The sequence below is a fragment of the Cariama cristata genome, unplaced genomic scaffold (assembly GCF_000690535.1).
Source record: "Cariama cristata isolate BGI_N322 unplaced genomic scaffold, ASM69053v1 scaffold30830, whole genome shotgun sequence".
Taxonomy (NCBI): Eukaryota; Metazoa; Chordata; class Aves; order Cariamiformes; family Cariamidae; genus Cariama; species Cariama cristata.
The window spans coordinates 2,470-19,605 of NW_009596905.1; the positions used below are offsets into that span (position 1 = coordinate 2,470).

Sequence of the window (17,136 nt, forward strand, 5' to 3'; positions counted from 1 at the left end):
CAATTATTGTATGACAACTCTGCTAGTTCAAGAATTCTGAAAGTGAAGATAGGCTATTGCTAACAAACAAGAGAAACATGAATTAGTGAATAGTGAAGTAACAGATAACGAACAGTAGGTTTTTAATAGGCTGTTGTGATGTGAGAAAGTGACGTTATATGTTTGAAATTAATTGGATACCAACCAAAAAGACCACCCAGCAGTGCTGTCCGTAGCTGAGCCAGTGTTTGTACCAAGTACGTAGCAAGGAGAGTTTGCGGGCCGTTCAGGTCTCTGCAGAGTCCTGGAGCGGCAAACGTTTCACTGCTGCTCCCAGCTCCACTGTCACCTTCCTAATGTTGCAGGGACGTGCTCATGGCCTAACAGCAGAGTTGTGCTACGCTACATCCCCAGAACACAGGGTTAGCCATCCCTTATGCCACCCGCTCACCCTGCCAGCGTTCCCGTTTTGGTCTCCACAGCCCTTTTTCCTGACAAGATCCAAGGATCATAGCTAAGCCACTTGCTCTTTTCGAGGCAACTGTTTGTTCTCTAGCCATAGGTGCAGAATTCAGCTGCCTCCAGGTGCAGGTAACATTCTGCAGACAGCGAGGGGGGAAAATTAATTTCTTTTTCCTTTTCCCCAAGTTGTTTGAGACCTTTATCCCTTCCCCTCTGCCCCAACTGTGTGCAGGTTTTTATGATTTTTCTAGTAAAGTGCTCAAGTCTTCATTCAATGTTCTTTAGCTCTCTTTTGCCTAATTCATTGCCTGGTGTATTGTCTGCCCCAACACAAATCAATATGGTTGGTTCTTTTATGATATTGATGTTGAATTTATTTTTTTTTTTAACTTTCAGGTTGCAGCAGCCAGTGGTCACACTGTGGTGTTAGTAGACCAGTCAGATGAAATCCTTACAAAGTCTACAAAAGGAATTGAAGAGAGTTTGAAGAGAGTGACAAAGAAGAAGTTTGCGGATAAGCCTGAGGTTGACTACTTCTTTATTCCTCTAGGAAAACTTAGGAGTATAAAAACTACCATACTGAATGTCTGCTATTGTTTGCAGTTATGCATTATAGAGCATGTAAATGTACTGGCTTAAAAAGGAAACTTTTTCTAGTGTGCTGAAGAACTTGGATTTTCTTTTTTTTGATTCAGGGAGGTTGAAAGATGTCTGGTTTTGTTTTGTTTCCTTTGTAGACTTCAGCCTTGAGGTAAAGGTTTAAAACAACTCGATGACCTTTTTTAAACACATGCTAAATGTGAAATGGAGGCAAATTACTCATCCTAACTTGACAGCAAATTATCTTTGAGCACTTACCTGGCAATGCACCAATTTTGTCCAAAAGCAAATAGTAACAAAATTGTATTAATACCTTAGTAAAGAGTGTCCGTCTGCCTCCCCCCGCCCCCCCGTTCCCCCCCCAGACTTGGGCACAGGATTACTGCAAAGGAAATGAGAGTGCAAGTTTAACTGCCTTGGAGTAACGTGAATTGGATGTATAAGATACTTTGCATTTACATTACAGAGTAAAACTTGCATACAGCAAGTCACTGGGGAGCGATTGATGCATCTACATTTATATCCTAGGGGTTATTTGTTGCTATGCTTGCTTCTCTAAATTCCACAGCAGAATCAATTCTTCTTTTGATACATATTAATGTATATAATATGTACTGGTAGCGATGATTACCAGCATGAATGATGCAGCAGACAAAGGAAATGAAAAAGGGCTTGTTTGCATGAGGGAGTACAGAAGAAAAATTACAGTGATACCAGGATAACAAGAGCACACATACATAATTATGAGGAGTCTTTTAATCCAAAAGAAAATTGTCCACATGGTGCTTGTACTTTATATATGACATTATATTCTAGCGTGCAGGTATGTTTTTACTTGTACTACGTCTCCATTTACCCTTGGATCAGAGTCTTGCAGTTCTGTTTGATTTCTGTCCTCACAAACTGTGTCAGTGATTGGCAGATTTACTATTCAGAAAACAGAATATTTTTTCCCCACATTTGCACTGAAACTGTAGTGACCATAGGCCGTTTCATTTCCTGCAGTGTTCATGAACTAGCACGTATCTGTTTTCATAGGAGTGAAACCACACAATCACCGAATGAAAAACAATGCAAATGTTTGAAACTGGAAAAGTTCCTCTTTATGGAGGGCAAGTCCAGGTTGTCTCAGAAACTACTGATTGACCAACCAGTTGTTGTATCTGTACATACTTAGAACTTTCTCACTGATTTGGAAATGTGGCAGACTGCTTGAATTTTTGAGGGCTCAAAAACACTTCAGAGCAAAGAAGGGGATTTTCATGTGAAAATAAATTAAAGCATTGCAACTTCTTGGAAATGTTTCAGGCTGGTGCTGAGTTCATTGAGAAGACCTTAAAGAACCTCACAACAAGCACAGATGCCGTAGCAGTGGTCCACAGCACGGATCTGGTGATAGAAGCCATTGTGGAGAACCAGGAAATGAAAAGCGAGCTCTTCAAGAGGCTGGATAAGTTTGCTCCAGAGTATGTGTATTTTTCCTGTTACGTTTTGAAACTTAGACCTTTGTATTTTCTCTTTTTATTCTTACACCATTAGTTCTGCATTTTCTTAGCTGCTTTTTTTAAAAACAGGAGTTTTTTTTCCCTTAGACTAACTCCAGACTGTCGTGTGGTATGGAATACTTTTTGTGCCAGGTGCATATGTTACAAACACTCAAGTGTATTCACCAGGTGTATTTATTTGTTGCATTGCTTCATTTGATGTGGTTCCGGGTATGTTTAGTCAAAGTTTATCCATCTACTCAGCAAGTTCAAATCTAAATCCTAATGCAAATGCACAACAGTACAATAAGCTTGTCCTGGTACACATGGGGTATGATTAATGTACGTGTTCCCATATTTAAATACAGAATTGGGATGATAAAATATTTGTTTTCAGTGCGACTGGCATGAACAAGTTTTAAGAAATCTCAGCCTCTTAGCCGTAAGTCACAGTCAGCTCAACAGTGGCTTAAGTGAACTAAGTTTACTTTGTATTACGAGAGTTTGGAAATAGCTCATTGCTGGTTATTGTGTGTGAGGTAAAAGTGTAAATAATTTCTTAGCATGCACTCGCTCAGTTACTCACAGTCCCTGGAACTTTCTCTAAACTATATTTGATAACTGTTGGAAGTTATTGTTGAATTGTATCCAAACCCAAAAATGCTGTTAAGCTGAGCATGCCATCTCAGAAGCGTGATCCTTCTAGTGGATGACTCAGGATCACAAGACTGCTTGTGATCCTTGACTGCTTTCTGGTTGAGGTTTTAACTAGTACAGCTAAATCTGGGGGTGTTGGCTAAGAGGTGTTCTGGACTGTCTCAGTAAAGATCTAGGCAAGCTGTGGCTTGAATATAATGTCAAGGGAGAAGAGATGTTATCATTAGTTGACTTCAGCCTGGGGAGATTTTCAGGCTGTCTGATACAGTCGGTAATCAAAACTACCTGGTGCTTCTGCAAACAATAAATGATCACAAACAGCTGTGCACTGAGCTCAGGGTAACTTACCATTACCCTTAGTCTGACAGACAAAAGTAAGTAGCTGCCTTCGGCAAGTATCAGGGTACCTTGTCATGATTAGATTATGCTTGTTTTGTGAGAACAGACCATTGATTGCCTGAGTCTTTGTCCATATTCGGCAGAGAAATCGAATGAGCGAATTAGAGTGTACTAAATGGCAAACTGTCTAGAACCAGTCAGCAAGGAGAAGTGGGCACAGGGACTTGGAGCCTTATTTAATAATAGGTATACTTGGAACACCTGAGGCTATTTTTCATAAGACTGAGCTGTTTATAAGCATAGCTGCCTTGAAACATCAAATTTTACGTTACAGAGTGTTAAAAGATACTGAGAGTTGTTCAGATATGCTCCTTCCTGTGGCAAAAGGCATGATTTTGCAGGTTGGGAAAAATGACATTAGGCAAGAAGCCTTCCTTTTTAAAAGGAGAATTGGAAATTACGATAAACATACAGATAGCTTTACATGTAGGATTAAAAAAAAAGGGAAGTGAATGGTGAAGAATATGAGTTGCAGTGTAGAAAGTCTAGATGAAAAGAAAGAAAAGCTAGTGAAACAGTGAAACTTAGTAGCCAAGTGTTTAAAATATTAGCTATTAGATACAAGGAGTAATTTGTAATTATGTGAGGAGTATAGTGTTGCAGATGGTGTGAGTAGCATGGGGAAAGGCAGAAATGTCTAGTGAATGGTTTTTCTGCGCATTAGAAGGAAGCAGTAGGCTTTACTCATCCCGCGCAGCACTGTGGTGGAATGGAAAGCTCTCCCTGTCAGTGCAGGCATCCTACAGCCTTCGCAAAGATTCAGCATTTTGAAATTTCTAAAACTATTATATGGATTAATTGTTGCATGAGCTTAATGGGAGTGGTGGACTTGTGGTTAATTGGTAGCAAAGACAAGATTTGTTTGAAGATAGCTTTGAGTCTTGGAAGAAGCTTTGCTTCTGTGGGGCCCTGGGGGTTGATGGCAATGTGAAGTGTATGTTATCGGCAGAGATCATGAAAAGCCAGGCTTCTGAGGAGTGAGGACTTAATTCCAATCTCAGGACTTACGGTGGGGGTAGCTGGCAGCTGATCGAAACGTAAGGGGCTGTGTATTACAGTTGATCAGACAAGATGATGAATTATGCCTTTGGAACATAAGCAGTGTGAAACCTTGCATTTTTCTTCTATTGTACTGTACTCCATGTCTCATTTGTTTCCTCAGCTGCAAGAGCTACGTGTTCGTCTCCCATTTTTGCACTATGACGACCTCTCCAATGAAGATAAGTCTGGGAACAACACAAACCCAAAGCATTGCATTAAAAAAGCAAAACACAATTAACTTAATTCCTCTTCCTTTCTCTCTATAAAAGAATTATAATTCCTCTGAAAGTGAATCTATAAATGGAGGGAAGTGGGAAAGCTATTCTTTATTGAGAGAAGTTTTATTCAGGCATGGGGAGTGAATGTCTCTGAAGTTTTCAGAGAAAATGTAATGAGCCTGGAAGAGTTTGGCAAGCCCACGGAGCATTGGGAACTCAGGGTATTCCTCATCTGGGTGACTCTCCAGGTGAAACGGTGAGTGCTGTTTCTTGGGTGCCAGCAGTCTGAGAGCATACTGGTTTGTGTTCTTGGAGCTTTGCAAAATTGCTTGTGTGTGTTATATTCCTCTCAGCGTTATCCTCCTAATACAGTCATTGCTACTGCATTATGTGGTCGTCATCTTCAGAGCAGGTGATAAAGCATTGCTACTCACCCTTCAGTTCTGTTTTCCTGTTCTTGAACTGAGTCAGTCTCACGTTTCCATTTTGAAAAGGTCAGACTAGGGTTTTTGTAGAATATCCCCACGTTCTTTGTGGCTTTGAGGTGTTTAAACTCTGCCACACTTTTCCAAACAGGATCATAATAAACATGACAGAAATCTTTTTGGGTATCTGCTTTAAGAGCTCTTGCCTACTTGCTTCCTGTTTATTTCTGCGTTGTGGGCATGCCTGTCAACATCTTTAGATGTGGAAACTTAGCTAGAAACTAGCCAGTGGTTTTCAGCTGTTCACTGTGTTACAATCAGTGTTTTATAAAACTGTTAAGAAAAGAAGTATTGTTCAGTGTTTGCTGTGTAATGGAGCTGGACTGTAAGAGTCAGTTTTATTGAAATGGTACATTTCTCTTGTGTTGGACTCTTCTTAATGTCTTTCCTTGACTCACTAGATGGCACCAAGAGAAAGCACACTGGTGCCTGGAAAAGCATCACTAGGGCTTCACTAGCATGATTACTTTCAAAAGCCTTCCAACTCTGCTGTCACTTGAAGCATCGGTTATGTAATTCTAAGTCACAGAGGCATGTAAATTCTATTTTAAACTCAATTTAAATCAATGGGTTGGTCAGAGCAGGAAGTGTAAATAAAATGCCCTTGTATGCGATACAAATGCAATGCTTTTTTTCCCCAAGGCTTTATGTTGTGTGAGGCTACAGTATTCACCCGCAGAAGTGATGCTGAGGTAAAATATCTTACTTTAAGTGAACCCAGATATAAACCTAGCAATGATTACGTCTCGCAAATCAGTGTGCTTAATTTTTATATGAATACTTGAATTCTTTGTATACAGTGGCAGATTTTCAGTGGAGGTAAGTGTCTTTTGGATGCATTGAACTTGCAAGGTCAAAGCTATGAAATGTAGAATGCTTTTTTTTAGTACCCCACCTCAGAACAATATAAAGCCCACTTTATGGTGGGGATTTAACAAAAGAATATTTGTAAGAAGTGTAAACAGGAATTTTCAGGATTGTTTATTTCCTTCTCCATAACAAATTCTCAAAAACTGAGAAAACATAAAAAATGGAAATCAGTGTGAGTTTTTTATCCTCAAATGTTTTCTTTTAATGCGACTGTAAGATGTCCCCACGACTTGGGCATAACTTTTCTGAAAGCCTCGTTGCAAAACTCAATTATAACTTAGTGAAATGTAAGCAAAATACCAATATGGTTAACATTTAATGAGTCCAGTAGGATAACTTTTTGAAAAGTCAGTAGGATACAGCTCAGTATGCAAGGTAGGGTTTAATCTCTAATTTAGGTTCTGATTTTTGCGGTATGAAGAAAGAGCCGTTTCTGTAAGTTTTCGGTGTGATCTCAGTATAGCAGGGCTGTTGAGGTTCGGAGATGTTTCTGGGGAAAAAAAAACCAAACCCAAATCATTATAAATTGCAATTAGTAAATCTGGTTTGTGTCTGGAAAAGGACATCGTATACGTCTTAAAATTCTTGCAATTTTGTGTATCCTTTGTAGTGTTCTATGCATGGCAGTTTTTATCTTCTCTGTTTCTTTCCATCAGCTTTTTGCTTTGGTAATAGGTTTGCTTATCACATCTACCATTGATCATCATAAAATAATAAAAAAAAAAAGATTCCAAGTTCTTCTTAGGCTCCAAAGTGCATTTTTGACATGACAAATGATTGGGTTTTCATAGATGTGTAAATGATTAACAATAAAAAATACCATTAGCTTTCCAGGATTGCTGAAGGAGTTAGCTGGAGTAAATCTGAGGCATTAAGAAAAATTTTCTACTTACAGAGTCTTTTTTTCCATCACCTAATACAAGTATTCACCATACTTGGGAGTCAGAAACTCACACAGCCCTTCCAGTGGTTATTTCATCGTTGCTGTACTTATGCCTCAGCAAAAGGACCACAATAACCTGCAAGGATATTTCTGAGAATTCTGTGGATGGTTAGCCAGTGGATATCTATTGAAGTTCAGTGCACCAGTCTCCTCCTGTCAGAAAAATAGCTGTCCTTTATGCAATCCGTATGTTTCTTTTTTCCAGGCATACGATATTTGCAAGCAACACTTCATCCTTGCAAATCACGCAGCTGGCTAACTCGACTACCAGGCAGGACCGATTTGGTGGTCTCCATTTCTTCAATCCTGTGCCTATGATGAAGCTTGTGGAGGTGAGTGTCTTATCACCATAATAACCACTGTAGCACAGCAGTGCAGTTGTCATCACTGAGAATTCAGTTAGGTGAAAGAGTAGATCCCAGTTTGTAGCTCTTCTGATATGGAATAAGCTACCTCTAGTGATGGAGGGGCCCTGTTGAGGGGCAGGTTGAAGAGACAGAGGTAACTCCTTCAGTCTCGAGGTTCCGAAGTTCACCACGGAACTGCCAACAAAGGTGCTGTTCACAGGGATCGTTTGAGGCATGCAGGCAAGCTGATTAATAAGAACTGCTGACAGCTTAAACAAAATCATCCAATGACTGAGGAATTTGATTGTTACCAGTGTAGAAATCGATAGAAAATTATGTGAGATGAAATCTTACTGCCTTGTGACTTTTGAAACAAAGTCAGTGATGTTCATTTCAATGTTCCAGATGATTTGTCTGGAAGTATGACAGTATTTCCCAGGCTTTAAGGAAGTATAAAAAGAAGTTTTTACATAACTCTTCAGACATCTTTTCAAAACATACTCACTTTGGCTACATCATGCAATTTCTAATAATACTGCAATGCAGAGCAGAACCAGAAATAATCTGATATAAGAGTTTACCTGAGCCTCCAAAGTAAAGGTCACATTGCAGAAAAAACAACAGGTCTCTCTTCTTCTCCTTTTTCTCGCCTTCCCCAGTTATGGCTGACCTTGATCAGCTAGAACTTGTAAACTCTTGAGTAAGTGAAAACCGACTTTGCCTTTTGTCCACTGTGCCCCAAAGTTTCACGTACTTTGTACCCTTAAATGCTGTAAATCTTTTTCCTCTGTCCCATGAGTGATTAGTTCTAGTATTGTTTTGGTGACGAGCGCTTCAAATATGTTGTGCCTGCCTTTTGAACTCCTGAGATTCACTTTATTACATTTTTTGCCTGTTTCCCATTAAAATGCATATTATGCAGTTGCTTTTTCTCTGTCTTTGAATGTATCCTTCTCGTCCTCCCTTTTTTGAAATGTTTGAACCTTTTGGCTGAAATGAACAAGTTTGATTCAGAGCTTGGTTGTCTGATGAGGGCTCGGACACTTGCAAATTCTGTCTCGCTAACTTCTGTACTCGTGGGTTTTGTTTTTTTTTTTTAGTTTAATATTGCACTGTCTATATTGGGACTAAATGCTCTAGGGAAATGTTACAAGAAGGAAAGGGCAGAATTTTGTAGGTATTGTCAGAATAACAAATCTTTAGCATAATTCCTTAGGCTAACATAGGCTTCTACTTGTTGGCAGTAATTTACTTCTGTGAATGAAATGTTCTATGCCTTGTCTCAAGCCTAAAACAAGTCACAGTTTCTCGAAATCTAAACTAAGCCTCTCTGAGATTTGAAAATACAGAAGATATCTATCATCATTTGTAAAAAACAAAACAGAGCAATCCCTGTCTGTGGTCAATCTTTATATGTGGGTTTCTTCACCTGACTTATGAATGTCTTACCCCAGAGTCACTCCAGTTGATGGGTAGTATTTGAAGAACTTTAAAACACAGAAACTGTGCTTTTAGTGACTTGATCTTGAAAGGCACCAATACTAGTAACTACACTTAAAGCTTTGGTTTTGTTTCAGATCTACTGCTGTAAATCAGGATTGACATTGACAAACACTGTAGAACAACATTTTCTATGTAAAACACATGTTTCAGTTTGAAATAATCAGGGGAAAATTAAGAGAATTACTAAAACTATGAAAGATATTACTGAAATTGCCAGTCATCTGTCATGGAAGCTGTCCTTCATGGGTCAGAAATCTGCAGTGCCTTTGAGTCTTATCTGCTGTTTTCATAGATTGTTGAACTCTTGCTCAGAAGCACATAGCTTTGAGGGGATTTCTTTCTCTAATAACCAAAAAGACTACTGCTAATGTTTCAGAATTTTGAAGAGTGTATTAAAAACTCATTCTTGAAACTGTCGCAGGCTTATGGAAGTATCTCAGATATTTTTGTCTAATATCAAAGTAAAAGAACACTATTTTTTCTGTTGAGAAACAAGCTTTTTCCTCAGTCCTAGCAGTAGTTTTTTGTGTTGGCCTTACATCAGTCATTAGGATGGGGGAAATCTCTGTGTGGCTTAATGGTATGAACAAGGAGGTCAGCCTTAACTGCTGATGTATAGCAGTTTTCAGTTACTGCACATGGAGGTCAGTTTCAACACAGATACCTCAACCAGTTCAGCTTCTGCAAGTGGGGATTTTCCTTCTTTTTTTTTGGGAGGGGGGGAGTGTGTGTGTGTGTGTAGGGGGGTGGTGCGTGCGCGCACATAGGTCTCTAATAAATGAGTTAATGCATCCCAACTCCAGTGAAATATAGAAAATACCACACATGACAAAAGTCTCCGTTGTGAAGAAAATCAGCATGGAAACGTACTACTCGAAAGTTAAGAGGCTGTCACAAATTTAAAGATAGTTTTTACATTTTCTTTAGAATTAAATGTCTGTGTCGTGTTTACATTGGGCACAGGGTAGATGTTACAACCCTTTATATCAGGAACTATGTCTGTTAATATGGTTCTCTAGAGTGATGCCATTGTGTTTCCCAAGGCAACAGACTATGTAGCTTTTAAAGTTGTTTTGTTATAGTATAATCTCTAAATATGATTCCAAAGGATGGTCCCTTTTACCATCCGTACTGACTGAGTGGGAAAGTGTCTTAAACACATAATTTCAAAATATGCAAAATGCTGTATCTTTCTTTAAAATAGATTTCTGTGTCTGTTACATATCCACTGAAGTAGTTTTTTGCAAAACAAATGTTTTTGTGAATTTCTGGAATAGTGTTCTGGATTACAGTTTAATCATAGCTGTACTGGGAAATGAGAGAGATTCTGCTCATAAATGTGCTTATGCTCTCCCTACCGTCCTTCTGCCTAGGTCATCAAGACTCCAATGACCAGCCAAAAGACTTTTGAATCGCTTGTGGATTTCAGTAAAGCAGTAGGAAAGAGTCCTGTCAGTTGTAAGGTGAGTACCTTTTGATTGTGTAGTGTTCAGAAGGTCTGTTCTTGAAGAGTGTTAGTTTTAAAGTAGTAGGTTTTAGTAGATCTAAGAGCACTTCAAGAATTTCCAGGTTGCTTTTTGTCCACATTCTTTTCCCTATTAAAAGCATTTTGACAAAGAAAACACCCACATTTACCACAAATTCCTCAAAGTAGAGTGACTCTAGACATCTTGTCTAGAGCAGCAAAACTCCCAAGTATCAGAGTTTACAGTTTTTTGTTTTTCTTTTCCAGTCCTGCAGAAGCCTGGACTGGAGAGCTTAAGCAGGAGCTCATCTTTAGCCATGCTAGAGACAAGACTGCTACCTCTTGTACTGTGAGGCAGTTGGATGAATCCTCCATGGTGTGTGCTCGTTGCAAGTTTTCCTTAAGACTGCAGTAACTAGACCCATACTAATCTTTATTGCTTTGCAGCTTTCTTTTTTTTCTCTTGAGGAACACCCTACTTCCTAAGCACGCTTTTTCCAAATCCATGAAGTTGTGGTGTGGGTAGCTTTATGCAAGCTATTGCCTGGAGTTTCACAGCCCCCAAGAGACATTTGGTCATGAAAAGAAGAGGCTGCAGTCTGGGAGTTACCAGTAATTCAGCCTTTGGATGCTGGACTCTTAATTCTGGCTGCACTGCTAAGTTACTCTGTGGCCTTAGGTGACATTTTTTTCCTGTTTCTGTCACAGTTTTGCAGTGTGCAATGTGCAGAATATATGACGAATTATTGTTATAAATTAGCTTGGGTAGAGGGTAATGCAATGTCCATGTCTGAACCTTTTTTTTTTTTTTTAAATTCCTGTCTGTAGGAAGAAATGGGATGCTCTGGATTAAATACTGAGATAAAATGGAATGAACAATAAACATCTGAGACAGTAGTAGTATATGAAATAATACTATATTTGCAAAGCTCTTTCTCTTTTCTTTGTATTTTTGATTTTAATTAAAGCTTGTGTGAAAGAAGTTCTGCTATCAGTTTGTTATCTCGTCCTGATAGCATGTATCTTATCTTTTCATTGATAGCATTGGTGTTTGCTATTGAAGTGATCCTAGCTTTCAAAAGCGTAGTTGACCAATGAGTAGTGGGGGAGAAGCAGACTATTTAGCCAGGAGTGCTTCTAGTAGTGGCCACACAAAAAAAACTGTTAGGGAAGAACTGCTCTTCTCGTATCCTTCAGGAAATTGTATCAGCAGAATTTTGCTAAAGGAAAGGCGTTTGCCAGCTGGCCACATTAAATTACTTTAAGAGTAATCGAGTTGGGCTTGTAGTAGTCTTATTATTCTCAGTCATGATAAAGGTTTATGTGCCATTCCTTGTTTGTAAAATTAATCTTTTGTGTTTTAATACTGAGCAGATAAATCAGATGAAAAATACAGTTTAGAGAGTACCAGAAGTTGATGCTTCAATAAATGTCTTCATCCACTTGTTTAATTTGTCATGTAGCGTTTGAGTGTAGTACTGATAAAGAACGTTTATTTAGAATTCTTTTTTTTTTTCTTTTCATAGGATACTCCAGGGTTTATTGTAAACCGTCTCTTGGTGCCATATATGATGGAAGCTGTTCGACTTTTTGAGAGAGGTACTTGTTGGGATATTGACTTCGGGGAGTGTTGACATATGACACTGCTAAATGTTGTATCTCTTCAGAAAAGGCTTGGGATTCACTCAAAACTTTCAGACCTTAAAGGCTGGAAGTGAATAGTGAACATCAAATATGAGCCAATATGTGTAGTTGGAAAGACCTTATCTTCACTTTGAAATGTCAGTGTATGTGGAGTTGGAAGGTACTAGTTGTGTGGGAAATTTCTGGTGATGGAAAATGTTTCTGGTTCAGAGATGACAAGGTGAGTGTAGTGCCATTGTGAAAATATCCTCTGCCAACTAATCAGGAACCTCCCTCTCTCCATCCCAAGAGATGTTAATGAAAATGGTTGAAAGTCCCATAATGGGACCATTAGCAAAGTTCTCCTGAGTTCAGTCTTACTGGGCTTGTGAAATAAAACACCAGTGTTCAGGTGAGGTAAGCAGTGTAATACTCAGTGTCACACTACAGTACTGGCATACAAGTGATTTGGGCCCAGCTATTGCCCCATAAAACCTCCTGATCCTCTTCTGTGTTTTTTTAGACATAGATTCTTTAGGAACTCCCATCTCACTGCTGGTCGCACTGCTGAGAGTAGGTAGAAATAATCACGAATCCTCAAAGAACCACTAAATTTTTCAAAGCATTGATAATTGTTTTGAAAAGGAAACAAACCAATAATGTAGTGGATAAAGAGGAAATTACAGAGTATAATTGCTTTTATTTCAAGTGCTCTGCTCATAGCTCCATGCTACTAAGAGTGGCATTTGAAACATTTTGTTTTTGAAATCACTGCTTTTTTACAGATGAAAGCATTCCATTATCAGGATTCCACCAAATATGCTTTAAATATTAAAAATCTCTTTTATAGCACATGGAAGGGATGGTTTGATCTCCAGAAAAGAAATATAAACCAACACTAGTTGTTTATCCATCAACAGATGTACCTAATTACATCTCAAAGGGAGAAGAGAGCAAACTTAGTGACTTGAAAGGCAAAGGCATGGATGTGAGGGGGCATTATTCTCTCAGAAAAAGTCACAATTTTAAATAAAGTGTATGGGTGTTCCAGTGTATGTAAAAGAGGTGCCTTTGTTAAGTGACATGTATCATTATGTGTATTTCAGGAGACAATAGAACTTTTAATTAAATGTAGAAGAAAAGAGTCACTGAGATTATGTGTTAAAATTGACTGTTTCCTGCTTAAGCAAAACAGTATTTTGATTTAATCTTTATTCTGTTTGTATTTTGTTCAACAGGATGATATTTCCAAACTTGTTAAAGTTCATTTATGAATTTTTCACTCCAATGAAATCTATTTTAGAAAGCTCGTTAATGTTTTGAAAAGCCTGATGGCTGTCTTCTAATTCTTATTTTCCATTGAATCGGGTTAAATTTTTATCATATCCTTTGCATTAATTCTCAGAATAGATATTTTAGCCAGATTGTCATCCACATTAGTATGAAATTAGGTCTCTTTCCTGGCAACCCCAAGCACTGAAATACCAATTTATTGGGTCGGTCCTTGAGTCTTTATTTATACAAAATCTTCTTGGGTTAAATGTGTGCTTTTGCCTAGGCAAAATACCTTTAGTATATTAACAGTATATAAACAGGGGGCATATTATAAATATTATATTATGGTGTTCTGTACTGCCCTATTCTTAGTGGAAAACCAAAAAAAACCCAAAAAAGCAGCCAAGTTTCTGTGGAAGTCTGCATTATGCTAGGAGACCAGTATGAACTAGGGATACAACCCTTGTTTGCCCTTGTAATTGTATTGTAATGCAACTGTATACTATTAGGTGGCCAAGTCCCAGGTTTGACAAAGGGGGACAAATCTGTTGATAAAAGAAGTATGTACATCTGCATCAACTTCCAGTGAGTTGAGGATTTACGTGTGTTTGAATTTGGGGAACTGAAATTATGTTAGAATTAAGTAAGGCTATTTTTCCCAGTTTCTCAGAAATAAAATGAGGTTTAAAAAAAAATAATTGTCAGCTTTAAAGAGTAAAAGGAGATATATAAAAATTATTATTTCATACAGAACTTTCACTGAAGTTGTTGCCTTTACAAGAGATTTTGAAAATTTATTTCTAAGGTTCTCTGATCTTGGATGTATAAGTGGCATAGGCTATGTCTGCCAAGCTTTTGGACACCCTGAGCACCTGTATGCTTCGAGCATGGAGGTTACTTAACAAGTACCTCTGGGGTTTGTTTAACCTCGTCCTTTTTATACGATCTGCAAAGAAGTGCACCGCCTTTATCAAAATATGTATTAGAAGTAAGCAGTAGCGGTGCATCTGCTTTCATGACTGTATAAAATATGCATTCCCAGCAAAAGAATGAGGTGAATGTTAACTGTGACAATATGGCAATGCAGGATTTATATTTTTATAGGCACGGACTGAAGTAGAAGTAACAAATTTCTGGTAATTTTGATTTATTTATTTTTAAATAATTTTGGAATTCACAAATTAACTGCACCTGGACAATCTTTTCAGGTCACTCCTCTCTGCCATCTCTGATGCTGATGGATATCCTCCCGTGAAAGTTGCTGGAACTAAGCATGCTACTGCTCCCCTTGTCCAACAGCTGGGTATCGCTTGCCTTCTCGCTGTTGTAGAGTAAGGGTAGCTCTGTCCTGTGCATCATTCAAAAGCTGCTGCTGATCTCATGAAGCTGAAATTGAGATCTTTCCTTCCTTACACTATTCAGCTGCCTCTGAAAGAAGCTCTTGAGTCTTCGTAGTGACAAATTCTTTCTCTACTCTTTGTGATAGGTTGAGCACGGTAGCTGTGACTCCATCAATAGCATAGTGATCTATATTGAAATGCAAGAGGAAGTTATAAAAATGGAAAGCAGGTTTTTGTTTTTGTTTTTGTTTTGTGAGAAATTCAGCTTTATACTCCAGCATGTGTATGCCAACTCCAGTTTTTGTGGTTCTGAAACGTGTGGAGATTTCTGTGAAGAGCTGCACCAGGGTGAAATAACACCCTGTTAATTATTTATAAGTGGTGCCAAGTAGATGCGGAATCTTCTCTGTTCATCAAACTGTCAATCTTTTCTCTAGGAGATGCATCAAAGGAAGATATTGATGTTGCTATGAAGCTTGGGGCTGGCTATCCCATGGGTCCATTTGAACTGCTGGACTATGTTGGGTTGGATACCAGTAAATACATTATAGATGGTACTGCATGCTTATTTTCTTCTATTTTTTGCCTTTTTAGCTAAATTGTAGATGAATGTTCTAAAGAAAATCTGACTCTTAATTAGTTTAAACTGAATGTTTATGGCATAGCCTTTTAACTGTTGAGGAGAAGGGAATGAGAATTCGGCTCAGAATGCCGTATGAGTACAGCTTTTGTACTGTATGTCTGTAACCTTTGTACATGGGGACAAAACAGTGGTGGTTTTGCTGACTTCATCAAGTTCCAGTGGACCATAATGATACTAATGATATTAGTGGATCTTTATATAACTGAAAAGAATCAGTGGGAAGGGAGACGTATACTGGAGATAAGAAGTTCTGATGAAAAGCAACAAATGTTAAGACTCCCTATCCTTTTTCTGCCAGCCATGTTTTCATTCTCAATTAATAGGAAACCCAGTAAATACCTTAAAAGCTGCCAGTATATAATCTCCCTTTCATTTCAGTTGATAAGTGGATGAATGTCAGTACAATAACAAAAAAAGACATAATCGGTGACCGCTTGTTGATGGTTGCTGCATTATTTTGAATGAGCAGCTTAAATATTCTCTGAGGCAGAATGTCACTTTCAAAATGACATCTTCAATGAAACCTCCTTTGCTTTTAGCCAGTGTTGTGGAGTAGTGTTACATTGTTCTAACTGACCATGTCTTTTGCAGGTAGAAATTCAACTTGGAATTTCTTTGCACTTGAACTTCTTTTCAGCATAGCCTTTGTTTTATTTCCTTGTACTTAACTACATTTTAAAAGTTCTCCTTAATTTTTTTTAAAGTATTAAAAATTCTCGGTCATGGAGATTATAAGGTGTTCAGAGTAGACTATGCCTAAAGACTAATTGCTAGATTTGCTCATAATCATTAATACAGATCTGTGCTTTATGAATCTGTATTGAAGGGTCTCAGAGAGTCTAGAATAAGTTCCAGACCTCCTTCAGTTTTCTAACCTCTTAATATTTTTCAAAGGAGGTGCAGATCTCTATTATCTTTGCATATCAACAGAACTGTTACTAATTCATCCACTTCTTTTCTTCCACCAGGGTGGCATTCATTAGAGCCCAACAATCCTCTTTTTGCACCCAGCCCACTCCTGAATAAACTGGTAGAAGAAAAGAAGCTGGGTAAGAAGACTGGAGAAGGATTTTACAAATACAAATGAAGCCCAGACCTGGAGAGGTGTTAAACTATCTGTGTATGCTATTCAGCATTGCCATATTACAGGTGAATTCTGTTTAAAGCTTCCCAAGGATGGCACAAGCTGCATTTAGAACATAACCCACTTCTGAACTGAGTGATTGCACTAGTTAACTATTTCTCTGGTGAAAGCTTGGTTTGGTAGGTTATTTTTTTCTTGTAATTCTGAAAAGCTTTATACATACAGTGCCTTCATGCAAATGTTGATTTTTCAGGTGCAGGACAGAATGACAAGTGAATTTATGTATTTGAAACATTATTACATTAATGGGAAAAATCCTAAAAATAACTGCACTTTCTTAAAAATAAAATTTTCAACAATTCTGTACTGAATGTCATGGCTTGCAGTTGATGTACTTGGGTGTAGTCCACTGGGTGGCAGTCTCTTTTTCACTCTGGCAAATGTAGGATGGAAAGGCAGTAAACTGTTTTGTTAGGATTTTTCTTAAGTGCAGTGCTAATCTGTAGGTGTAAATTACAGTGCCTTGAACAATAAGTTTTTGAAGATCATATTGTTCAAAAAAAGAAAAAAAATCCTGCAATGTCAGGCTGTCACCTGGACAGAAGGTTCCCAATACAGTGTTTAAAAGCAGAACTTGTGATTTGTGTTGGGATTTTCTGGCATTTTCAATTACCAGTTGAGGAGGGCCTCCTTTTGCTAGGTGTTGAAGAAACATAAC

The 17,136-nt window shown here is 38.2% G+C and overlaps 1 protein-coding gene across 1 annotated transcript; it reads left to right on the forward strand.

Annotated features, from left to right (window-relative positions):
* Positions 1 to 837: 837 nt before the first annotated feature.
* On the forward strand, positions 838 to 16,784 carry HADH (hydroxyacyl-CoA dehydrogenase; the record flags this gene model as incomplete). Its single annotated transcript, XM_009707939.1, has 7 exons — positions 838 to 966; positions 2,350 to 2,507; positions 7,344 to 7,470; positions 10,362 to 10,451; positions 11,980 to 12,052; positions 15,129 to 15,245; positions 16,303 to 16,784. Coding segments are annotated over 7 exons (813 nt in total), but the record flags the coding sequence as incomplete, so codon positions are not given.
* Positions 16,785 to 17,136: the final 352 nt, after the last annotated feature.